Raw genomic sequence first — 27,254 nt, 5'->3', positions numbered from 1 at the left:
TGTTGTCCGGATCATGAACGATTCGGATCTTTGATATGGATCTTTTTTGTTAGTCGAATCATCCGGATCATCAAAATGAACTATTCGGTTCACAAAGAGGGTGGAGCCAGGAGCGGCATGCCCCCGCCTCTCAGCTGGCAGGGGGGTCCTGGAAGCAGAGCAGAGATGGATCGCTCTGTTGGAGGGGACTCAGGGGAGCCAGCCTTGCAGGGACAGGTAGAGGGGACATGGGTGCCACTGCCAGATATGTGTAGAGCACACATACTGGCTGTAATGTGCTGCTCATGTTAGTGCTGCATAGTGAACAAATGGGAAACTTTTAGCTGAGAAGCACAGACAGTAACTTTGCAGACAGCGTGCTGGGCTAGAATGACAGGGCAGGCACTGTGATTGCAGTGCAATATGATCCTCCTGCACTCTGCTCTAAACAGCTGCACTTAACTTCTCCCTACATTTATGATGAGTGTTCGAGGTGAGAAAAGGACACATTGGGGAATGCTTTTTTTTTACTGTGAGACATTTGCATTCAAAGTAAACAGATGAACATATAGGTGAAATATATTTAAAGCATATGATTGCAACATGTGGGTAATGTGTGCAAAAAACATTTCTGCTCACTGCTCACCCCTCTCGTCCTCCTCCTCCCTTCTCTGTCCACTCCCTGCCCTTGTGTCCATCTTCTCCCCTTCTCTGTCTTACCACCCCCTTCCCCTTCTCTGTCCACTGCAGGGAAAGTGCGTCCTGCTAGTCATTTCACCCCCAGAATGCTTCCCTAGTAAAATGATTCGAAGATTCGCTTCAAAGATCTGGATCTTTTCAATGATCCGATTCGAATCATCCGAATCATTGAAAAGATCCGGACTTCCCAGATCTAATGGTTAACAATTCCACAGATGCCATTTCTTACTTTCAGTTTGTATAACAAGGCATTAGTGCTTCTGGGACAGAGGTGACCATAAATGCTATCTGGCTTTTCACTTCTAATCAGGATCTCTGCATTCATTCTGCTGTTTTATCTGAAATCTGTGTGCAAGGTGTACATTAAAAAATACTATAGCTATCACTGCTCTCCAGTTGCCAGGGTACATATTAATTTATAATAAATGCATAATCATTCCACTGTGTGATGTAAGCCTAACATTTTCAACTGTTCCAAAAAGAATCCACACGCATACACAGGATTAAGAGGCTTTTATTTTCCAATGTGAGTGACATTGAGGAAAGGTCTCTGTTGAGAAAATACTGACTAGTATACAAAGTGTAACATTTAGGAATGAAAATACCCTGCTTACAGCTTCCACAGTGCTGAGTCCTATGAGATATGAACCATTGTAGTGATTAAGACAGGTAGATTGGAATGAGAGTACAGCTGGGTGAGGTAGGACTATACAATGTAACTTACAGTGAAACAAAGTCAGCTCAGTGCACAGAATATTCTGGCAGTTAAAGTGGCCTGTATCTATCACAGGAAAAGCACCATGAGCAATACACATATTCCAGTTACAATGATGCAGCATTCACATTATCTAACAAAAATATACTGTATATACTGTACAAATCCCTAGCTAGCTTCAGTGTAGTAACGGGCAGACACAACCATATGCTATGGAACTGAATTATTAGTACAACAAAATATGTGGGTCATGGAAAGTCAGATGCTATAATCCAAATCTAATCAGATTGCCAAAAACACTGCACAGAACTGAATTTTCCCTCACCTGGTATTATGTGTCATGTTCTGCATACCTAAATAACATGTTTCATGAATATACATTAAGCAGCATTAATTAAACTGTACCACATGTGGTATTTAGCATTATTTTGTAGTGATATCCTCTTAAGATCAATACACACGCCAGACCGGCACCATCTAAAATAAACGAGGAGTGACTTGTCACCCCAATATTGTTGGAAAAAACAGAGCATTGACATGAAAGGACACCGACAAACCACGATTATCGTCCATGTAGACCGATCCACTATGGCAGATCGATAGGAATCACAGATGTTGGTAGATGTTGCATTCAAACACATGCACACAATGATCCCATTGGTAAACCATTGTTGCCCTGTCGTTCACTTTAAGGGCCCTTTTCCACCAGCGCAATCGCAAAGTCGCAAACCGCTAGCGATTTTACAATCGCTACGGTTTGCTTTTTAACATAGGAATCGCGGTAGGTCATTTCCACTACCGCGATTCGTTTTTTACCCAAACGCGAACGCGCGGCGGAGCGATATTTACCGCGATTTTGCTATGCAGTGCATAGCATAGCAAAATCGCGGCCGCAAAACGTCAGGGAATCGCCGGTTTTGCGATTCAGCAATCGCTAGCATTCAGCGTGAACGCTAGCGACTGCAGATGGAAAAGGGCCCTCAGGGCTCGATTCACAAAAGGGTGATAACTACTATCACAGCAGTTATCACGTGAGCTGCCGCGCTCAAAGCTTTGCGCGCAAACATCGTTACTTTGCGTGATAAGCGAAGGTTTGCGCACAATCACAGGCGCCTTGTACAAACATGCTGCTCAGTTATCCGCCAAGCAGCTCTGCCCTATGGAGAGGGGAAAGGGAAGGTTGAGTGACGCAAGCTGCGGTGCATCATGTTTTGGTTTATGAAGAGAGGGCATGTGAGAGCGAGCGGTTGTGGAGAATAACAATAAGTAGTAGATAGGCTTTATTTTCGAATATGCACAATCACTACCGAGGTGTCTAGAGATGTCCGGAGATTCCTGTACACACTCTGCAAGTGTGGCTGAAACAATCGCAAACAATTCTTTAGGCAACAAAAGTTGCAAGTGTGTAAAGCTCTGTACATGCGCTAGGTGGGCTTTGGTCGAGGCAGGTGGTTGGGACCAGACCGTGTCAGGTAAGAATCTAGTGCATGTATAGTGGCCCCCAAACCCCTTAGAGCCTTACCCAATGGTATTGTTCTCTGCAACTCACCCCTGCCTGCTCTGTGCCGCTCCATTGTGCGTAGCTCTGTTGACCCTCCTCCCCCTTGCATAGCAACAGAATGTGTCGCTAGCGTAGAGTCTACACAGCCTCAGCCCAGCACTATTGCCAGAGGGATTGAATCCCAATCTCTCCCAGGCAACAGTTCTTGAACATGGCTACAAGGCTTAAAGCGGATCCGAGATGAAAAATTAAATATAACAAGTAACGTCTATATATCTTTTCCAAAGTTTAGATTACACAGCAAATCTAGCTGCAAACAGCTTCAACAGTTTATGATTATTTCTTCCTGTTATACGAGAGCAGCCATATTCTGCTTGTGATCATTACACAGGCAAGCTGCTCTGCGTCTTCTCCCCTCCGCCTGTGAAAACTCCACTCCTCTCTCCTCCCCCTTGCCTACGAAATCTCTGGCTGGTAATGCCTCCTCCTCCCCCTTCGGGAAAAGCCTCCTCCTCCCCAGACTGAGCTCCCATGAGCAACATGGGCCTCGGAATGCCTAGGCGCCTCGGATCCACTTTAACCACTTGCCGACTGCACACTCATAACGCGCGTCGGCAAAGTGGTAGCTGCAGGACCAGCGACGCACATCTGCGTCGCCTGCTGCAGGCTAATTAATCAGGAAACAGCCGCTCGCGTGAGCGGCTGCTTCCTGTCAATTCACGGCGGGGGGCTCCGTGAATAGCCTGCGGGCTGCCGATCGCAGCTTGCAGGCTAAATGTAAACACAAGTGGAAATAATCCGCTTTGTTTACATTTTTACAACGCTGATAACAGTAGCAGCGTTGTACTAGATCAGCGATCCCCGGCCAATCAGCAGCCGGGGATCGCTGTCACATGACAGGCAGGAGCCTGTTAGAGGCTGCACAGGACAGATCCGTTCCTGTGCAGCCTCCGATCTCCTGTGCAGGGAGGGAGAACAGGGAGGGGGGAAATCCTGCGGTGGAGGGGCCTTTGAGGTGCCCCCCCCCCCCGCCAGCCACACGCAGGCAGGAGCGATCAGACCCCCCCAGCACATCATCCCCCTAGTGGGGAAAAAAGGGGGTTGATCTGGTCGCTCTGCCTGTTATTCGATCTGTGCTGGGGGCTGTAGAGCCCACCCAGCACAGATCTCAGAAATCAGCGCTGGTCCTTAAGGGGGGGGGGGGGGGGTAAAGGCTGGGTCATCAAGTGGTTAAGAGCCTGTCTGAGATAACACTATTTACATTAAAAGGTGATGGAAGGGGAAGTGAAGGCAGGGCATTTGCAGAGAGCTAGCTACTGTTGCTAAGAGAGAATCAACAAGGCAAGAAGTGAGGATACCTGAGGAATGGGACTTCACAGCGACAAAATAACATCATGTGTATAATCCTGCTTCAGAGAAGGTACACATACCTTTTATTTACAAAAGACATCCAGAGTTCAGGTACATGTTAAGTCAGAGAACGTTTTCTTCATGTGATACTTTGAACACAAAATCTCTAATTTTATCAGAATTTTCATGTATACCCACACTTGTTTCTCACACAGATGAATTAAAAAGGGCTAATTATGTAGCCAGTTTGGCAAAAAAAAATGCCAATATCTACTTTGCATCCCTGCACTATTTGGTATTGTATTGCTTGTAAACAGGTGTACATTTCACATACTATACAGATAGCATCATCTGGGAGATTCACATTTGTTTGCTATCTGGATACAAAACACTTTTTTTTAAGAATGGGGCTTACAGAGGAGATGAAATATAAAGCAATTCAAGAAATCTGTAACTTCAAAATGTCCATAATAACGATTCTAGTGATTGTCAAAGCATCAAAAAAGCAGCACATTTTTTATCTGATTTGTTGCATTAGTTCTTCCCCAATGAATGATTTGTAGTACGTCCTTCCACTAGTATGACCTTAAAGTGCTAGTGTACATACAGTTGACTGTAAAAATAAATATATGAAAATGAAACTTATCAATAATACAATATACTTATACTGTACTTACTATATAACTGTACTATGGATGTTAGCTTAATTTTAAAATCCAGGTAAAACACTGGAATGTGACTCACACTCTTTAGGTCAATAAATGATTAATGACTCCTTTGCGCTGTATACTCATTATGTAAGTAAGTAATACTAAAGAGTTGCTCAGAGATAAGGAGTGCAGAAAAACAGTGGGAAAAATAATAGTATTTAGAGACCATCACACTCTGTAACTAGTTTACTATCAGTATATGCACAGAGCAGCAGCTTGTACGTAATGAAGGTGATGTTGGCAGATGTGGTCTTTATGATGACCATACAGGTCAACAGCTTTGTACAGATGTTAGTTAAGTATCACAGGAATAAAAGAGACTTGCAAAGATCTGACATTGTAGAAGAACAATTTAGAAAAGGCTACAATAGAGCAGAGTAGCACGACAGATCATGACATTAAACATGCACATCAGCAAAACCCACAGTGCCACCTTGTGACCTTTTAGTGCACACACACAGTTTATGCATGAAAGCAGTTGCATAGTCCAACAGGTGGCATAAAAAAAGAGTGCTAAAATCAGAAATGCAAATACATTTCATTATTGATCAGGGCTTCATTTTAAGACTTAAATACTCAAGTACACCCTCACTTTACAGAAAAACTGAACTTTTATCTTAACATTTGTATACTTTTAAAATGTAACTTTAATGACCATTCCTACAAAGGCCACTGTGTATTTTAGTGTTAATATCAGCGCCACAGAATATTTTGGCGCTTTATGAATTAATAATGATATATATATATATATATATATATATATATATATATATATATATATCACTTTAAAGCCAGCAAATATGTTCAAAATCACATTTTAATTCTTGGTAATTGCAGTGTAAGTATACTGTTTATAGTGCAGAATGCCCTCAAATTCCCATCTTTCTATAAGTGTAATTATTGGCACAGAGCAGGAAATAAAATGTTACCCATTCTTAAGCAAAACACTAGGTTTTGGACAGGGAGTGTTCCATTAATTTGGGAGGGAGGATAGTCCTGTAGAGTTCCCCAACCCTGTCCTCAAGGCCCACCAACAGTACATGTTTTGCAGAAAACCACAAACATGCACAGGTGAGGTAATTAGTGTCTCAGCGGCGCTGATTAACTACCTCTGAGGATTTCCACAAAACATGCACTGTTGGTGGGCCCTGAGCACAGGGTTGGGGAACAAGAGAACTGTCAAATCCCATATCTGAATGCCACCCTGGCATGACCACACACAGTTCCTCCAATTTCACTGGATCACTGTAATGACCCATCTCAAAAACAGACAGAGGTAAGAGTCTATGATACATTTTACTTAGTGTTATTTTGCCTTCTCTATAAAAACAGTTGTTGCCAGATAATCTTTACACCCGGCAAGTATTATCACAAGCTGTATCACGATGACATACCTGTGACTGCGATTTCCCTATTAAATACATTAGTGGCAATTCGCATAGCGGTGTGCAAATTCTGACGGCTCTTCCGTGCAGATTTCTCCCGCACAGAAAACCGCTCAGGATTACTGACAAGTGGAAACAGGGCCATCCACTTGTATTGGCTATGCGAATATTCGCGATAGTGGAAACGGGCCCTGAAGTTTCAGCTGAGCTAACTGTAAAACTATACATCCCCATGGAAATCCATATTCCTGGTCTGTGTAATGAATAAGTCACTGCAATTAAACTTGGAAAGGATGTTTGCAATATTTTTCTTCCTGCTTTTTCCAGAATTCTGAACCAATATCACATATAGAGAAATGAGAATTCTGAGAGGTTCTGTACACCAAACAATATACTCTTACTTGTTACAATAAAGTTTACTCTGAAATTTGTACCCGTATTGGAAAATTATAGCAGCTATAGATTGAAATTGAAAGGTAATATTAAACAATGTGCAGTGACAAAATGGCTTGTGTAGTGGGGCATGTTGAATATATTTTGTACTAACATGGAGTTACCCTTAAATCTTCAAAAGAGACAGCAGAGGGCACATTTGAGAAGTTAATCAGTTTTATTCCAATGTGTGACAGGGCTTAAAGCAGTCACATTAACATGAGGGAGGTCAAACACCTCTCAACACTGGCCACCTCCCTCATGTTCCTGTGAGTGTTTCGGCTGTAGCCCGGGGCAGATGCGATACCCCCATAGGCTATATGGAGGAACGCATCCACCTGTCTGGGATTATTGGGGACTGCACAGAAGCGCGACCCACTTACTGCCACGGATCCGTTGCAGAGTGACAACTGTGAACGGCTCCTATTTATAAAATAGGAGCAGTTTATTACCCGCTTAGTGATGGGCGGAGAACTAACAAAAATGTCCATTCTCAGTTCAAGTGTGAACAGAGCCTTACCCTTTAACTTCTTGCAATGTATATAGTTGTCCTGAAAGTAACCATTTTTATTCTCCATGAAATTGTAATTATCTGTAATTGGTGTTTCAGCTATGTAAGAGGCCCACAATATTCAAATGACATCGTAAGCAAGTGGTTGTCCATTGAGAAAAGCAGGTCTTCTGAATGAACCAGTCTTGAAATGGCTGGGTGTTGCTTTTGCCCTGTGGTGCTCATTAAGGATTCAGAACCTGCCACAATCTTTCTCCTGTAGTAAATGAGTATCATAGTGTGTGCGTGTGTGTGGGGGGGGGGGGGGGGGGGCAGGGGTTTCGAACACGAGTCAGAATTGCTATTGATCATCATGTGTCACTTTAGAAAAGAGCATTTGAAAACACTGCCTGGGTCAAATGTGCCATGCAGTGTACAAGCAGGGATGTACTGCATAGTAATGTCTTGTCTCTTGTGGTGATGATATTTTACTTCAAAGTATAGTTATCCTTGCTCTAAACGCTGCTGTGTGAAATGTAATAAGTCATGACAACCAGGTGAAAGTAAAATACATGTGGTTGCTCTGAGATAGTACAATTGCAGTTGAACACTGTTTTGTGCTCTTATTACGGTAAATTAAACCTGTATCTGATTTTGTATACATCTCACAGAATAATCCACAGCTGGTTAAATGGTCAGTGGTGACCACTTACTTTATAAAACATGTCTCTATAAATAAAACAGTGCCAGATTCACAGAAGAGAAGTAGCGGACATTGCTTTTTACGTAGAAAAAAATAATCACCACCTACCCATTGTACATTACCCTTTTGACAAAAAATAGCAACTTGAAACCCACAACCTTCCTTTGCAATAAAAGTAATGATAATTAAAACAGAAGTTGTTCAACACCAGTAAATGTAGCAATAGACATGAATTGTGGTATCACAGGAAACTGGGAACAAGCACTGCATGATGGGTTCAATGAGTCCGGGATTTGGTAATGCTGAATTTCAGGGACACTACTGTTTGCGTGGGAAGTTATGGCAATTATCCAATCTGTAGGAAAAAGAACAAGGAAAACCATATGAAACACCAAATCTAAATTGCATGTGGTAAAGTAAGCCAATGATCGGTAGAACTTCTTAAGGCTCGTACACACTTTGGATTTTTTTAGGACGTCCAGTCGTTTGGACGTCAAATCGGGCGTGTGTACGGTCCGTCGTTCAGCTAATAAGACTTGACATGAACACCTGGTGGATCGTTCAAGTCCAGTCTTATCAGCTGAACGACGGACCGTACACAAGCCTATAAACGGAACCTGAACCGAGTCAAATTATTGAAAATATACACAACATACCTGCAAATATTTCATAGTTACCTCATTGTCAGGTCCTCTCAGAAGCTCACCGTTTTAATCTAACAACAATTCCTTCCAGTTCTGACAAGAATTTGTCAGAACTGAAATATGTCAATTGCTGTCAGATATATATTAGTTGCTAACAGTTATAAATGAAAGGACAACTGATGCCCATTCTTCCTTATGGCCCAAGTAGATGATACTACAGTTTAACCAGTTCAGGACCACAAGCGTACACCCCCCTAGTGACCAGGCTATTATTTACAATTTAGTACTCTGCAGCTTTAATAGCTTGCTGCAGAGCCATATAACTTAGCATGCAAGTGAATTCCCCCCCTTTTCTGCCCACCAACAGAGCTTTCTGTTGGTGGGCCCTGATCGCTGCTGCCATTTTTTATTTTTTTTAAATAACGTTCTCTATTATTGTATATATTTTTATTCCCCCCCGACAGCCAATCAGGTACCAGCCTATGAGAAGGGATCACGATCGGAGCCACTCCAGGGGACAGTTGAGTGACACGGCTGTCCCCAGTACAGCGCTGCAGTAAATAGCAGCACTGTACAATGTAAATAGACGGCAGTTTCGCCGTCTAACAGTCTGCTAGCGGCGATTGCCACTGGCAGACTGTTACTCAAGTGGGTATGTGCATGCATCGGCACCCACTGCTCTTGACACCTTTTAGCATTAGGCGGTCCTGGGGCTGCCACCTTCCCGATGCCTGTATTAGGCGCTCGGGAAGGGGTTAAACGGACCCTGAGCAGGTTCTAAAATCAGAATTTCCACCCAGAGGTGCCAAACGCAGATTGGACCCCTAGCTTTGTGATACTCCTGTTGTTTATTGCCTGATGAAGCAGGATTCTGCCTGTGAAACTCATTGCGAATTGTTCAAGGAGTATGTAAATAAATATTTTCTACTGAAATCAACAGCATTGTGTCTGTTTTGGGACGGCTGGTCCACCACCACCTCCCGAAGTTTTTAACAAATGTTATCCTCCTGGCGCCTCTGTACATCTCTACAAAGAATTTCCACTTAGCTTGGGCTTCCTCCAGACCTCCGTAGGCCACGATGTTCCCGGCGTCCTCCTGGCTCCTCTCCGGGTCCCACTTGTCGGCTCTGATATTGTACGACTTCAGCCTGAAGTCGTTGGGGCTGCTTCATCAGGGAGCCGAAAAGCGGGACTGGGAAAGGTGCCAGGAGGACGCCGGGCATGGCCTACGGTAGGCTGGAGGAAGCTCCAGGTAAGTGTAAATTCTGATTTTAGAACCTGCTCAGGGTCCCTTTAACAGTCTGTTGACCAGGAAGCTGTTATGGGTTCATCGCCATTTTTAAAATGGAGGATGGAGAATTCCATTATGGGAGGTACAGTAAGTATGACGTGTATGTTTATTTTGACTTTTAATTTTCAGTTCAGGTTTTCTTTAAAGGGAACCTGAAGTGAGTAAAATTATTTAAAATAAACACATGATATAGCTGCAAATGAATATTACATACTTACCTCGCCATCAGTTCCTCTCAGAAGCTCACCATTTTCTTCTTACAGTGATTGCTTCCAGTTTTGACAATATTTTGTCAGAACTGAAATATACAGTATAACTGACAGCAACTGGTGTATCAGCAGCTGTCAGTTACAACTGAATGTGCAAGGTAATGTCCATGTTTCCCTATGGCGCAAGTGAGAGATATTACAGTTTAACAGTGTGCTGACCAGGAAGCTGTTATGGGGTAATGGCCATTTTTAAAATGGAGGACAGAAAATTCCATTGATCACAGTGGACAAATGGGACGCAGAGAGGAGAAAGATAATGAGGAGTAGACTACACAGGAGGTAAGTATGACCTGTGTTTGGTTACTTCAAATTTTTATTTTCAGTTCAGGTTCTCTTTAAAGAAAACCTGAACTGAACATTAAAAAGTAAAATAAACATACACAAGTCATACTTCCTCCTGTGTAGTCTGCTCCTCAATCTCCTTCTCCTCTCCTGCGTCCTGTTTGTCCACTGAGATCAATGAAATTCTGCGTCCTCCATTTTGAAAATGGCCTTTACCCCAAAACAGCTTTCTCGTCAGCACACTGTTAAACTGTAACATTGCCCACTTGAGCCATAGGGAAACATGGACATTACCTGGCACGTCAGTTGTCCTCTAAGCTATAACTGACATCAACTGATCTATTGCAGTTCTGACAAAATGTTGTCAGAAAAGGAAAGGATCGATGTCAGAAGAAAATGGTGAGCTCATGAGAGGAACTGATGGAAAGGTAATTATGTAATGGTCATTTGAAGTTACCTTATGTGTTTATTTTGAATAATTTTCTCAGTTCAGGTTTCCTGTAAGGGCTGGTTCAGACTGGCGACTGCAGATGGCCTGTGCACAGCGTTTACCACCGGGATCAACTGCATCCTGCATTGAGATGAATGGCAGCGTTATATAATTGCGTTTGATTGTTGGCGTACGCGCTATGGTCTATCAAGTTTTCAGAGATCCTTCGTGTAGGAGCCTAGGGGCTCAAAACACGACACGATTACGAAAGGTGGAGAACCAATGCCAAACGCTTTTCTGCTAGACACTTTTCGCAGCAGAAAAGCATTTAGCATTAGCTAAAAAAGCCAACATCAGCCGTCTGTATGAGCTGACACTTACACAACCTCATAGCTTTATTTCATATCAGTTGATCAACTATCCATACGGATGGAAGTATGTAATGTGCATTGACTAAGTTGATAAAAAGAGTGATTTCATCAGTTTTTACTCGGATAAGTTTTTGATCATTCCAGTGTGAACCAGGCCTTAGCTGAACAACAAGTGCTGAAGGGAGAAGGGTAAGGAGAAACAGGATGTTCCCCCGACACCTAAAGCAATCAGATGAAAAATCCCACCACAGCTATCTGCTGCTAAAGAAAATGGGGGATGCCTGTACAGACATCAGTCTGCCAGCTGACTCTGTCACTGCATACCTCTTGTCTGACATTCTGATCAGGTTGTTCAAATTGTATAGTGTCAGTGTCTCCCTAGTTTGCTATAGTCTACATTTTTTATACCCCATTCTGTAAGTTACAATGACATAAATGTTTGAAGAGTGTGTATATGATCTCTGCTTAGTCATTAGCAGCTCCGGTGTCACTATCCTCTGTGCAGAGAAAGACTCTGCCCTTCAGGTTGTAGGTTGCTACATAAGAGGCTCAAGTTACCCTGCATTCTATCTCTATTTATAAACACACTATTTTAGTGTCCTCTCTCACTTTAGGTTGGGTTAAAATTGGATGGAGGAAAAACAGATCCTGTAAAAACTGTTTCACTTTCAGCTTCAAACGGATCAGATTGTTAGGTTGGGCATCAGTTTTTCATCCGTTTTCCATTCTGCTTTGTGTTGCCACCTGCTCAGTATACCTGCCGGCCTCCGCTTTGTCTGGTCGATCCAGAAAAGTCGCGCAGGATCTAAATTTGCGTTACTGCTAACAGATCTGTTCCAAACGGTCTGATGTTGCTCTCACTTTTTTAGTTTTTAGTGCCAGTGTGAAAGCAACTTAAATATTTTTCTTCCTGGATTTGATTGACGCACACCCTGCATTCAGAAGGTGCGGGACTGGAAAAATTGAATGAGATTATGACTATGTTGTACCAAACAAAACAAAACTTACCATTTAGGAACTTGCTGAAACCTCAGCTTCTACAGAATTTTCCACTTCTAAAATGCAAAGAAATTTCTCATCAGTATGACAGAGGACTATTGCATTTTCAAATCCACATGCAAAACTTTTTGCAAGCATCTCAAATAAATAATCCTCAGGAAAACACTACATTTTGAGGTGTACCGTAACCACTTCATCATGTAAGCCCACTGTAATTCAGCTGTAGAACAAATGCCATATAGCACAATTGCTGCACAGAACAATGAGTAACATGTGCTCCCTCCTACTGGCAGGTGCTCACTATAGCCCACTAAAGTGGTTACCTACATCACTGACACCTCCACCTGTGGACAATGCTTTAAAGTGAATAGCTAGGATTTATTTCACTTACGCAGTTCTGTAGTGCACCCCTATCCCAATAGGTATGGCATACAGTAACAGAGCTCTCAACTGTCCCTCTTTTGGAGGGACCGTCCCTCTCTGGCAACTCTGTCCCTCTTTCTCCCTCATTTGTCCCACTTTCAGGACTCATGTACAGATATATGTAAATACCGTATATGTATTTTTGACTGAAAAAATGTTTTATTGACTATAAACTTTACTCACATCCTTTAAATTGATATATTTCTTATTTTCATGTGTTAATAAGAAGAAAAATGAGCCAGGATATAAAGGACCAGTGTGGTTTGAATAACAAAAAGTTGGGAGGTATCAGAATCGTTATTCAGAATCAGAATCTTTATTTTCGCCACAGGGTACAAGTAGGATAGGTCACACAGAATACAGTCAGAACGAACAGAACATTCTTACACATGTAGAGAAAAACAAGGTGGCATAAAGACACTCAATTTAAACACAAGAGCTTGGGCGCATCTATATACAATGTGCATCAGTGCAAGCATGATATTGTTTGGCAGAAGTAGATGGGGGGGGGGGGGGGGGGGGAGGGGGGGACTCGGGGCTCCAACTGACATGGTTGTGGCGTTAGTGTGCAGTAACCTGTAAAGTACAGGAGTGCTGCAAAATTGTTTTTGAATTGCTGTTCAAAAGCAATTTTGAAGCAACTTTGTGGGCCATTGTTCTGTGTATTAAATAAAGTTTTATCTGCTTGCCGGGTCTCCCGATGTCCATACCTGCTGGCTTCCAGCATGTAGCCCTGTCCCCTTGTACAAACGATTATCAACGCTTCTCTATTAGGAGATAAATGCTAATGAGCTAAGAGGGTAAGGCTACATGACAAAAGCCGACAGACATGGAAATCGGGAGACCTGGCAGGTAGTTAATACTTTACACAGGATAAAAAAAACAAAACAAAATCTGAAGCGCTGTACAGTCACTGGCAGTAGATTGTACAGTGTTTCCAATCGCCCTACAAAACACACTGGAAAAGTGTGAGAGATCGCGGAAAAGCCGCCACATGTGCTACTGAGGAGGCGGCTGATTCCGCGTCCAATGCGGTGGTTTGCACGCGGAAGCGTGTGTCTGGTGGCAGGGCAAAACGCGTCCAGCGCGGCGGTTTGCACGCAGCAGCGTGTGTCTGGTGTGGCTGAGTCTGTTAGTGCACATAGGCAGGGCCGGTGCTACCATTAAGGCAAAGGAGGCAGCTGCCCCAGGGCCCCAGAGCTTGTAGAGGCCCCCAGTGGCTACAAGAGGAAAAAAAATTATTAAAATCGGCCTTATAGTTTTTGAGAAAATCAATTTTAAAGTTTCAAAGGAAAAAAAAACACATTTAAAAACCTGCCGACTTTAATGGTTAATAGCAAATCCACCTTAAATGCTAGAAAGCCTAAATTTGCAGGGTATGTTAAGGAGATCATTAGGAATAAGAGGAAAAAACAATTTTTCAAAAAGACCTTATAGTTTTTGAGAAAATCGATTTTAAAGTTTCGAAGGAAAAAAAGTATACTTTTAAATGCGGTAAATGTCACTTGTAGTAGCAAACCTAACGGTAGTGTAATTTTACATGCATCAAACGAAAGAGCAATAAATTTCCTGACGGGGTTTCCAGGGGGTCTATACGCAACCGCAGCGCTTTGGCCAGGGATCGCTATACAGCCGCAATATGGCTGTATGAAGATCCCTGGCATGTTTTCCTATTTTCCCAATTTTTTTTTTATGTTTAGAGTGTGGGAATTTAAAAAAAAAATTGTGGGGTCCCCCCTCCTGAAACTTTTTAACCCCTTGTCCCCCATGCAGGCTGGAATAGCCAGAATGTGGAGCTCCGACCGATTGGGGCTTCACACCCTGACTATACCAGCTGCAAAAAAAGGTCTCTTAATGCCGATTTTTGTTCCGGGGTATATGTTGGGGGGGCCCCCCAGGTTTATTTTGCCCTGGGGCCCCATTGTTGCTTAAACCGGCCCTGCACATAGCCTTAGGAATACACGCGCACGCGCTGTAAGGCAGAATTCTTATACTAAGCAGGAAGAGTCAGATGACCACGCAGATCAGCTGACTCCAGAGCAGGATACTATTGGTTGAGCAATTAGGGGTGGTGCTGGAGAGCACTACTCCATATATAGTTTCTGCTGGTCACTTGCAAGTTGTCTGCCGTTGCGATCACTACGTGGAAGCACTCAGACCTAGTCAGATCCTTCAGTGTGTTTGAACCAGGTGGACCTGGGAATTCACACTTAGCCAGATTACTTTGAATTGTTATTCTGTTTATACTTTAAGCTAGTTCCAGGGTGTAGAGACCAAGGACCTCTCACCCAGCTTAGGGAACTGTACTACCATCTGTGTATACTTCAGACTAGTTCCGGGGTGCTGAGACCAAGGACCTCGCACCCAGAATAGGCATTGTTTGTTATATGTTAGGACTTATAGCTTTTCCGACTACTCCTCTGTCTTCTGATTCGGTACCTCGCATATCTGATATTCCGTTGCCAGACCCTGCTTGCCTTGGATACCGAATCAGCCTTCTGTCTTTGTACTTTATCTGTCAGTGTGTTGCCGACCAGGCGAGGCCGACCTTGAGAGCTATCTCTCCTGTTAAGAGATAGTCTCCAGACCAGATAGTGACCTCTGGCCTTCCCTATCCTCAGCCTGACTCCTCCCCATGAGGAGCCTCAGGCTGCTGGAAGGTTCCTGTGCTCTCAGAGCAGTGTCTCTGTACTGTCAATTATCACCTGTTCAGCAGGTGCGTTACTCAAAGTATTACTGTTACACCAAACACTCACATACCTAGTGGTGTCCAGAGGTTGCAATATATCTGTATTATGGGTGATTCTGCAGATCATCAATAATCAGGTATATATCTGCATTCTTGGTGATACTGCAGATCACCAATAATCAGATTCTCTCTGCGTGCTGACACCAACCGTTACAAAAAGCTTGACAAAATGCTACACAAAGCGATATTGCAAGCACAAGTGTTGCTAACAGGGGGCCCCTGGCCTTAGCGGTTTGGTAAATGCTCAGCAGTAGTCATGTGCAGCACTGGCAGTGAAACTTTTTTTAATAAGTGCAAGTTTGTCTTTGGTATATAAAATAAGTTGTTGATTTTGTGTGCAGCAAGTGACTGCTACAGCACAAACTCAGCTTTTCAGTAATCCTCACTACGTTCCGTTATGACCCAATAAGGACTGCAAACTTTTACCACGTAACAGCAGACAAAAAATACATTGCATATACTGTATTCAAAGAAAACATAAAGATACAGAGACCGGGCACCGTCCTGTTACTGCATTTATTTACTGCCTGCAGCCAGATGACACATGGTATTGAATATTGAAAGCATCAAACCTGTCAGCAGTCTTGCATCAAATTTCGTAGATACATCCAGTGAGGCTTGCGAGGGGGTGTGGTGACCAGGGGGTGATGGATGTGCACAACAGCCGTTTCGCGCTCTGTAGCGCTTGCTCACGTGCGTATCCGGGCCCGGATACGCACGTGAGCAAGCGCTACAGATCGCGAAACGGCTGTTGTGCACATCCATCACCCCCTGGTCACCACACCCCCTCGCAAGCCTCACTGGATGTATCTACGAAATTTGATGCAAGACTGCTGACAGGTTTGATGCTTTCAATATTCAATACCATGTGTCATCTGGCTGCAGGCAGTAAATAAATGTAGTAACAGGACGGTGCCTGGTCTCTGTATCTTTATGTTTTCTTGCAACACTGGGAACTTTCTTCCGTTCTTCTAACTGGTAGCACGTCACTGTGCATGATATGTTGCGGCCAGACAAGTGAGGACTTGTATATGCCACACTAGAGTGGGCGTCGCTCACCCTCATTTTTGCCGGGTGCCCAGCTTTCACCCCTTGATATATTTCATATACTGTATTCATCCATAACTGTTAACAAATGAAACTGTTATTTAGATTAACATACCCTAAATTTGATATTGTAAATATAGTGTTCTTCTTATTTCCAAGAAAGGAGGAGGATCATCTTTTTCCCATTTCTGCTCATTGCAGATAAGAGAAATGATCTTTCATTGACAGTGATCTAATTCTTCCACACCTCATTCTGCGGATTGCGAGTACAGTAGATAAGTGGACTCACCCACCATACACAGCATATCACATGAAATACTTCTGTGTTCTGTCTGCATGCCTTTCATTTTGGGACACTTCCAGAAATGATATAACATAGATCTTACATGATCAGCCTGTGGCTTAGATGACTGGTATAGGTTAGCTGCAGTTGTCATACATGTACACTTCACTAGTAAGTGAGGAATATTCATGTTTATTGCGCCATTCACTTTTTTTATATATTATGTTGCTTTACTTCTAAGGAAAATAATAATAATAATAATAATATATATAGAGAGAGAGGTTTGCTGGATCACTAAAGCTTTTAATGCAGAGAATTGTGGCTGGATAGTGTACTGGTTAAGGGCTCTGCCTCTGACACAGGAGACCCGGGTTTGAATCTGGGCTTTTCCTGATCAGTAAGCCAACAAGGATATAAATTAGAGTGTGTGTCTATAGATCAGGCTTTCTCAACCAGGGTTCCCTGGAACCCCAGGGTTCCTTGAGTACACTGCAGGGGTTCCTTGGCATTTTCCCCCATCGTGGGGTTGTATAATGGAGCTCACTATAATAGGTGGTGCTGTAACAAGAAGCACTAAATTAGAGGCTTAGGAGGCAGTATAATGAGTGGCAGTGTAATAGGGGTAGCGAAATAAACAGCCACACATACTTTTAAAGACCATGCCTCCTACAAAATAAATGCGGGGGTTCCTTGAGATCCAAAAGCTATTTGCAGGGTTCCTCCAGGGTAAAAAGGTCGAGAAAGGCTGCTATAGAGCATGTTCTGCTGGCCTCAGCTCTGGCGCTTTGAGTTTGCCAGGAGAAAAGCGCAATATAAATGTTCTGTGTCTTGTCTTGAAATACAGCCTAAATCAAAGCGCAAATGTTTACTAGCTCAATACAGCGTTTTCATCTGTAAATAAGATCATTGTTAGATTATTCAAATGAATCAATTTAATATACCACCTGGTTAGAAGGCCCTTCAACAGCCATTTACTGTAGCACATAATTCCAGCTGCAGAAACTCTCCTGTGTTCTCAGATAGCAGCTTTATCTCTGCCCAGTGACCAGCAATCTGAACAGAAAACTCTTAGCCAAGCAAGGGTCCAAACCAGGGGTGTAACATTAACTCTGGATCCCCTGCCACTCATCTCCCCCCCCCCCTCCCACGTGTGGCTATTACACATTCTTACACCCCCACCACCGCCTAAACCCTGGTTTCCTGTACTTCCTGGCAGCCACACTCGATATTCACTGCATACTCGACATGACATGCATTGGGAGTTGCAGGATGACAGCACAGACAGTATAACTGCTGGTTACATAGTTACATAGTTATTTGAGTTGAAAAAAGACATATGTCCATTGAGTTCAACCAGAGAACAAAGTACAACACCAGCCTGTTCCCTCACATATCCCTGTTGATCCAGAGGAAGGCAAAAACCCCGTACAAGGCATGGTCCAATTAGCCCTAAAAGGGAAAAAAATCCTTCCCAACTCCAGATGGCAATCAGATAAAATCCTTGGATTAACATCACTGGGCATTACCTAGTAATTGTAGCCATGGATGTCTTTCAATGTAGTCTTCAGTCCGAAGCATGCACCCAGGAGAGGATGTCAGGATGTGCTGTGACCCTCAGTATCCCTGCACAGGAAACTCCAGTATATCGATAGCAATAGAGTCAGCACCATCTAGTATTCTTATGCTCTTTATTGATAAAATAGCATGATGTATGCTGTCAGCAGCGACAGCCCTGCTGTTTCGGTCCACAGACCTTTTTCAAGCTGCTCAGAATGTGCATCACACTACAAATTAAAATCAATGAGTTTAAATAGGCACATTGCCATATTCCAACCAATCACAAACAGGCACCTCCAAGCCAATCAGAATGCAGAGGCCTTCGCACGGACCTGATAGGAAACTGAGGTCCCTAACATGCAAATTATTCCATTACTATTCCACCCACATGACGAAAATAACTCCACCTGTATCAACACACATCCTCCCAATAATAACACAGGGAGGGTAAATATTCATTACAAGCGATCAACATCTCTGCTTACAATAAAACATCTCCAGATGAGAAATGCATACAGAAACATCGCTGAACTTACTGGAGTATTGTCACACCGAATTCCCACAGTTCAGGATCGAGCGGCTCCTCTCCGTCCACATCAAGCACTTCCGCATACGGACGTCCAATGACGTCAGTTTACATGTGACCAAGTCACATGCTCCCACCTCCAGGGGGCGTGTAGGGGCAATACACCCCCTCGTCCCCATGGCAACGTATGCACGCGTCTCCACGGCAACCCAGCCGTAGCACGGCGCTGCATATAAACATCCGCTGCCTCACAAAAATAGAGGAAAAAAAGGGAAAACATACTTATAGTGCTGTAGTGCACAGAGACTCACCACTCCATCAGGAACATCTGGGTCGGTCCTGTCTATTGGGCAGTTAAACGGCCTTCTGCATCCCCTGGCAAAAAAGTGCCTGTTAAAATAAACACAATATTAAACAACCATACCCCACCACGAAGAGAACACAGACACTTCAATCTATGCGGTTATAGTATGCATGGCAATAAGTCATATTCCTTGTTCAGACCACCTCTCCCCATAGTCCCCAGTTTTCTAATCCAACCCGCCTCCTTTGTGAGCAACAGCTTCAAACGATCTCCCCTCCTCGGTGTTAAAGGGGCCTGATCTATCACCTGCACCCTTAACTGCGCTACAGTGTGTCCACAATTCTTAAAATGTAAGGAGACTGCCTGCTCCTCACATCCACCTCTAATCGCCGTTTTATGTGACGAGATCCTATCCTTTAGTGGTTGGGTTGTCATTCCGACGTACCCCAACCCACAAGGGCACTTAATCAGGTATACCACAAATCTTGATTCGCAGTTGTAACAACCATTAATGCGAAACGTGCGGCCACTCAGTGGATGTGTAAAGCAATCTCCAAAAGGAGATTGCTTTACACATCCACTGAGTGGCCGCACGTTTCGCATTTGTGGTATACCTGATTAAGTGCCCTTGTGGGTTGGGGTACGTCGGAATGACGACCCAACCACTAAAGGATAGGATCTCGTCACATAAAACGGCGATTAGAGGTGGATGTGAGGAGCAGGCAGTCTCCTTACATTTTAAGAATTGTGGACACACTGTAGCGCAGTTAAGGGTGCAGGTGATAGATCAGGCCCCTTTAACACCCAGGAGGGGAGATCGTTTGAAGCTGTTGCTCACAAAGGAGGCGGGTTGGATTAGAAAACTGGGGACTATGGGGAGAGGTGGTCTGAACAAGGAATATGACTTATTGCCATGCATACTATAACCGCATAGATTGAAGTGTCTGTGTTCTCTTCGTGGTGGGGTATGGTTGTTTAATATTGTGTTTATTTTAACAGGCACTTTTTTGCCAGGGGATGCAGAAGGCCGTTTAACTGCCCAATAGACAGGACCGACCCAGATGTTCCAGATGGAGTGGTGAGTCTCTGTGCACTACAGCACTATAAGTATGTTTTCCCTTTTTTTCCTCTATTTTTGTGAGGCAGCGGATGTTTATATGCAGCGCCGTGCTACGGCTGGGTTGCCGTGGAGACGCGTGCATACGTTGCCATGGGGACGAGGGGGTGTATTGCCCCTACACGCCCCCTGGAGGTGGGAGCATGTGACTTGGTCACATGTAAACTGACGTCATTGGACGTCCGTATGCGGAAGTGCTTGATGTGGACGGAGAGGAGCCGCTCGATCCTGAACTGTGGGAATTCGGTGTGACAATACTCCAGTAAGTTCAGCGATGTTTCTGTATGCATTTCTCATCTGGAGATGTTTTATTGTAAGCAGAGATGTTGATCGCTTGTAATGAATATTTACCCTCCCTGTGTTATTATTGGGAGGATGTGTGTTGATATAGGTGGAGTTATTTTCGTCATGTGGGTGGAATAGTAATGGAATAATTTGCATGTTAGGGACCTCAGTTTCCTATCAGGTCCGTGCGAAGGCCTCTGCATTCTGATTGGCTTGGAGGTGCCTGTTTGTGATTGGTTGGAATATGGCAATGTGCCTATTTAAACTCATTGATTTTAATTTGTAGTGTGATGCACATTCTGAGCAGCTTGAAAAAGGTCTGTGGACCGAAACAGCAGGGCTGTCGCTGCTGACAGCATACATCATGCTATTTTATCAATAAAGAGCATAAGAATACTAGATGGTGCTGACTCTATTGCTATCGATGGATGTCTTTCAACGCAAGGAAAGCATCTAAGCCCCCTTTAAATGCAGATATAGAATTTGCCATAACTACTTCCTGTGGCAATGCATTCCACATCTTAATCACTCTTACTGTAAAGAACCCTTTCCTAAATAAATGGCTAAAACGTTTTTACTCCATGCGCAGATCATGTCCTCTAGTCCTTTGAGAAGGCCTAGGGGCAAAAAGCTCATCCGCCAAGCTATTATATGGCCCTCTGATGTATTTATACATGTTAATTAGATCCACTCTAAGGTGTCTTTTCTCTAGACTAAATAAACCCAGCTTATCTAACCTTTCTTGGTAAGTGAGACCTTCCATCCCTCGTATCAATTATGTTGCTTGTCTCTGCACCTGCTCTAAAACTGCAATATCTTTCCTGTAATGTAGACTTACTAGAGTTAAACAGGGGCAATATTATGCTAGCATCTCAAGTTTTTATTTCCCTTTTAATGCATCCCAAAATGTTATTAGCATTAGCTGCAGCGGCTTGGCATTGAGTACAATTATGGTGAAGAAGAGGAGACCCAATGCAGTGCTGGAGCAGGTAAATATTATACTTCTTTACTGCACTTATTCTGTAAGAGATAGAAGGAGCAAGCCCCGGAGCAATGGCGCTATTTTTGGGCAGCACTGTGGCGTAGCGGTAAGCGTACTTGCGTTGCAGTGCTGGGTCCCCGGTTCGATTCCCAGCCAGGTCAACAACTGCAAGGAGTTTGTATGTTCTCCCCGTATTTGAATAGGTTTCCTCCGGGCACACCAGGTTCCTCCCACATCCCAAAAACATACAGAAAAGTTAATTGGCTGCCCCCTAAATTGGCCCTAGTCTATGATACATGCACTACATGATACATACATAGACATAGTGACTAGATTGTGAGCCCCTCTGAGGGACAGTTAGTGAGAAGACAATATACTCTGTACAGCACTGCGTAATAGGCTGGCGCTATATAAATGCTTAACTAAATAAACAATAAATATTGTTACACCACTGGCCCCAACCACAGTATGCTCTCATCTCCTTCAACTGGGCTGCTTCAGATCACGACAGGCCTCACAAGACAACAGGGCAACACACACCTTCTCCTGCTGCTGTACTTTCCTCAGCAGCCTCCTCTGGCTTCCGTGCTGAGAGCTCAGACCAGTCTTCTTGTTCTGCTGCTGCTGAGGCCAGCTCCTCTGGAATGTTGTCTGAACTCGCTTCCAGGACAGGAGGAGTCTCTGCAGGTAAATCCTCTGCTACAGGTTCCACATTCTCTATTTCCACTGTGTAAACAGAACACCAATATTATTCCAGAGATCTTCCAGGTGATAACTTATACAGTGTGTTGCAAAAGTATTCGGCCCCCTTGAAGTTTTCCACATTTTGTCACATTACTGCCACAAACATGCATAAATTTTATTGGAATTCCACGTGAAAGACCAATACAAAGTGGTGTACATGTGAGAAGTAAATCGAAAATCATACATCATTCCAAACATTTTTTACAAATAAATAACTGCAAAGTGGGGTGTGCGTAATTATTCGGCCCCCTGAGTCAATATTTGTAGAACCACCTTTTGCTGCAATTACAGCTGCCAGTCTTTTAGGGTATGTCTCTGTTATAAACTGTTATAAATCACCTTTTCCTCCGGCACCAGCAAACTCATCAGCGAGAGTTGCACACACGACTCATCACAGCAAGCAGGAGATAGACTTTCTCAGGCTTCTTCAAAGTTTGATGGAGTTTATTAACCTTCCTGGCGGTAAGCCCGAGCTGAGCTCGGGCTATGCCGCGCAGGAAGATACCTCAGCCCCTGGTGGGGCGATTCGCGCACTTTAAACTGCTGTACACGCAGCTAGCACTTTGCTAGCCGCGTGTACAGCTCGATCGCCGACGCTCTGCGGCGATCGCCCGCACGCAGCGGCTCAAGAGGGCCCCCCCGCCAGAGCCCTGCGCTGCCCGGACCAATGAGTTCCGGGCAGCGCTATGGGCTGGATCGGAGACGTCTGACGTCAGGACGTCGGCTGACGTCCATGACGTCATTCCGATCGTCGCCATGGCGACAGGAGAAGCCAAACAGGGGTGCGCGTTATATACGCGTTCCCCTGTTTGCTTTTGATGCGAGCGACGATCGCACTAGAGGGACACATGCGCCCTCTAGTGGTGTTTCATGTAGCTACCACTCTGGTAGCTTTACATGAAACAAAACAAAAAATAAATAAAAAAAAAGGATTTTTGCCTAAGTGGCAAAAAAAATTAACCGCCAGGAGGGTTAAGTACACAGCTATACCGATACAGTACGTCATATCCTAGCCAAGCAAAGTTCCATGTTGCGTTACAGCGGCGTGATTACCTTCCTGCCGAGGGTAATTAGGTCTTCTTATATCTACTCTATGTTACATCTAGACTAACTATGTACAGCATACATTATATCAGATTACATAAAGAGAGAAAAATATTAGGTGTTCCAGTCAGCAGATAAAGAGCATGGAAGTAGGAATCAGAGAGAGCTCCGTCAGCCCTCCGGCCCTTTAATACCGACTAGGAAAGAGTTAAATGTGACCTCATCTTAGCCATCCCCAGACCCGACTATTGGCTTAGACCCCTCGTGGTGTCCTAATACACACCTACTCGATTAATATTTAATGATGCCTTTCCCTTACTTACAGGAATGTGATATTTTGTAAACATGGCCTATGTTGATTGTTCTCGTAGTCCATTTGTCTGGGACAGTGTAGGCCTGTGGCCTTCCTTCAGGAACATGTTCTCATTATCTGCTTGTTATCCATCTGCTTCAAGCAGACACTGAGATGCTTCTGCCTACATCACAAGAAACTCTATTTTACAAGGTATATTCTGCGAACAAGCCTTTTACCTAAACTCAGTCCGAATAACTGAGGCCTACTTAAATTATAACAGTCTCTACCAGCTTTGCACATCTAGAGACTGAAATCCTTGCCCATTATTCTTTGCAAAACAGCTCCAGCTCAGTCAGATTAGATGGACAGCGTTTGTGAACAGCAGTTTTCAGATCTTGCCACAGATTCTCGATTAGATTTAGATCTGGACTTTGACTGGGTCATTCTAACACATAGATATGTTTTGTTTTAAACCATTCCATTGTTGCCCTGGTTTTATGTTTAGGGTCATTGTCCTGCTGGAAGGTTAACCTCCGCCCCAGTCTCAAGTCCATTGCAGTCTCCAAGAGGTTTTCTTCCAAGTTTGCCCTGTATTTGGCTCCATCCATCTTCCCATCAACTCTGACCAGCTTCCCTGTCCCTGCTAAAGAAATGCACCCCCCGAGCATGATGCTGCCACCACCATATTTGACAGTGGGGATGGTGTGTTCAGAGTGATGTGCAGTGTTAGTTTTCTGCCACACATAGCGTTTTGCATTTTGGCCAAAAAGTTCCATTTTTGTCTCATCTGACCAGAGCACCTTCTTCCACGTTTGCTGTGTCCCCCACATGGCTTGTGGCAAACTGCAAACGGGACTTCTTATGCTTTCTGTTAACAATGCCTTTCTTCTTGCCACTCTTCCATAAAGGTCAACTTTGTACAGTGCATGACTAATAGTTGTCCTATGGACAGATTCCACCACCTGAACTGTAGATCTCTGCAGCTCGTCCAGAGTCACCATGGGCCTCTTGACTGTATTTCTGATCAGAGCTCTCCTTGTTCGGCCTGTGAGTTTAGGTGGACGGCCTTGTCTTGGTAGGTTTACAGTTGTGCCATACTCCTTCCATTTCTGAATGATCACTTGAACAGTGCTCCGTGGGATGTTCAAGGCTTTGGAAATCTTTTTGTAGCCTAAGTCTGCTTTAAATTTCTCAATAACTTGATCCTTGACCTGTCTTGGACCTGTCTTGTGTGTTCTTTGGACTTCACTGTGTTGTTGCTCCCAATATTCTCTTAGACAACCTCTGAGGCCGTCACAGAGCAGCTGTATTTGTACTGACATTAGATTACACACAGGTGCCTTCTATTTAGTCATCAGCACTCATCAGGCAATGTCTATAGGCAACTGACTGCACTCAGATCAAAGGGGGCCAAATAATTATACACACACACCACTTTGCAGTTATTTATTTGTAAAAAAAATGTTTGGAATCATGTATGATTTTCGTTCCACTTCTCATGTGTACACCACTTTGTGTTGGTCTTTCATGTGGAATTTCAATAAAATTGATTCATACTTGTGGCAGTAATATGACAAAATGTGGAAAACTTCAAGAGGGCCGAATACTTTTGCAACTCACTGTAGGTACAACAGTCACTACAAATATAATTAAAGTAAAACTCTACTTAACCTAAAAAGAAATAAAAACCCAACCCTCATTTCTATATATTTCAAGTATTTAAACAAGCTGCATAAGGGGAAAATACACTATACATTTTCAATTGATTAGATGGTGCATTGGCTATAAAATCTACAAAAATCTATTAAAAAAGAGGCCCTCTGAACAGATGTTCAACCATTTTGTTGATAGAACATTGATCAGGAAAGGCCGTTCTATCTGCCATAGAGTGCAACTGAGAGTGGCGGTGGTCATGAGCATATGGAGAGCAAGGCTCCATAGCTATGTCCTGCAATCAGCTATAACGAAGCTAGCAGTTGTGGTGTGACGAGGGATAATCTCTGCTGTCATATAATCTAATATTCAGTGAGGCGCTATGGCAAGATGTTAGAGACTACCTAAAGTAAAAAATACAGTCCGTCATGCCAGGCTTTGTTTTAAACACTTCCCTACCACAAGTTATTTCCCCTTTAAAAGCACAGCAGTTTTTGCATATCACGCTCCTCTCATTCATTCGCCAATAACTTTATCGCTACTTATCACACCAACATGATCTATTTTTTTTTTTTTTGCCGGAGCAACTAGGCTTTCTATGCAGTCTGTGCAATAAAAATGATGGTCTTTCCCAGAAGAGTCACTATCTCAATCAGTTTCAACTGAGCCCCTGGATTTTGACTGATTTCAGTTTTATTGAATGTTTTTATCGAAATTGAACATACGGATTACAAATGTCTAATGAGTAAGATTAGATGACCTAGGGTGTGGATTGGACTTTACATTTAATTGTGCAATATATAATTATAAAGACTGTAAGCTGGAACCACCGGAAAAAAATCTTGCAGCAGAACAGAGCAAAAACCTGTGAAAGTAATAACCCTATCAGTCAATACTAATCACTGCACAGTGTGCATCAATGCAAAGGTAATTGGAGAATGACACTCAGTGAGACAGAACACACACCAGTTACCGCAAACAATGGACCAGAACCTGTCAGGCAGCCAATGATAGAATATTTACTAATGAACACTGACATACTGAAGCTGGCACAGTGAAGGCAAATGAAGCTTACATAATTTAACATGGGCCAGCCAAATCCCTGTGGAATGTTCCTGCAGCAGGAGCTTCTAGTCAGCAGCAGACTTCTGTGCAGAATACCAAACTGGCTGCTTCATGGACACTTTTCAGCATATAATAATAGTACAGAGAAGTCAGGCTGTTCTACAATTCTCTCTATCACTGAATATTGACCTTTGTGTATTAATCGTAAAAAATCTCCAGGATGGACTGTATAAAAGTACCCCACCCCATAAATAAGTCAGATACTGTAACTGATAATGAATACAAAGTTCCTTAGCATATAATATTATCTGAAATACTGCTGTGAGCAGCATGTCACATAGTAGTTACACTGCATCTTGGAGCAAGTGTAAATGGGCATTCATAAGCTGTTCTCCAACTATAGATGATATGCACCTTCTGACAGGCATTGTATTGTGCTTAAAGATATCACTACTATTCTTAAATCTGTATGGCAAATAACCTGTTTCTCTGCTTACATCCTTATTTACTGTGAAACTTTGAAGTCTGCTAGCTGGCTAGAGGTAGTTTAAAGGGGACCTGAACTCTTGCACGGGACATAATGAAAACAGAGAGAAATGCACTCTGTATGTATTTAGAGAGTTTAGCCTGTCTAATTCCCCTCATTTTTGTCTAATCACAAGTTGTAATTTGATCTCTACCCTGTGTCATCTGACTGCCACAGCAGATAAGGCAGATAAGCTAATTTGAAAGCACAGGATGTTAACAATATGTCTGCTTCCATGTAAGCAGGAAGTAGAAACAGTGCAGATTTATTTCAGGATTTGTATCAGCTGTAACAAGGAAATGTTTTTTCTTTAAAGGTTATTATGCTATTGTGTATCTTTTAGAGCAGAGAGGTTCTGAGTTGAGGTCCGCTTTAAAGTGCAATTATAGTCAAAGTTTTCACTC

At 43.3% G+C, this 27,254-nt stretch overlaps 1 protein-coding gene across 1 annotated transcript in view; it reads right to left on the bottom strand.

Annotated features, from left to right (window-relative positions):
* Positions 1-1,176: 1,176 nt before the first annotated feature.
* Positions 1,177-27,254, bottom strand: part of MGARP (mitochondria localized glutamic acid rich protein) — a 92,440-nt gene continuing 66,362 nt past the window's right edge. The window contains exons 6-8 of the mRNA XM_068278526.1: positions 22,064-22,249; positions 12,260-12,306; positions 1,177-8,319 (exon numbers count right to left, since the gene is read on the bottom strand). Coding sequence (XP_068134627.1) covers positions 12,263-12,306; positions 22,064-22,249 — 230 coding nt within the window. The 3' untranslated portion in view covers positions 1,177-8,319; positions 12,260-12,262. The remainder of the gene's footprint in view (positions 8,320-12,259; positions 12,307-22,063; positions 22,250-27,254) is intronic.

Source organism: Hyperolius riggenbachi, chromosome 1 (assembly GCF_040937935.1).
Source record: "Hyperolius riggenbachi isolate aHypRig1 chromosome 1, aHypRig1.pri, whole genome shotgun sequence".
Taxonomy (NCBI): domain Eukaryota; kingdom Metazoa; phylum Chordata; class Amphibia; order Anura; family Hyperoliidae; genus Hyperolius; species Hyperolius riggenbachi.
This window is presented reverse-complemented; position numbering and strand designations above follow the sequence as displayed.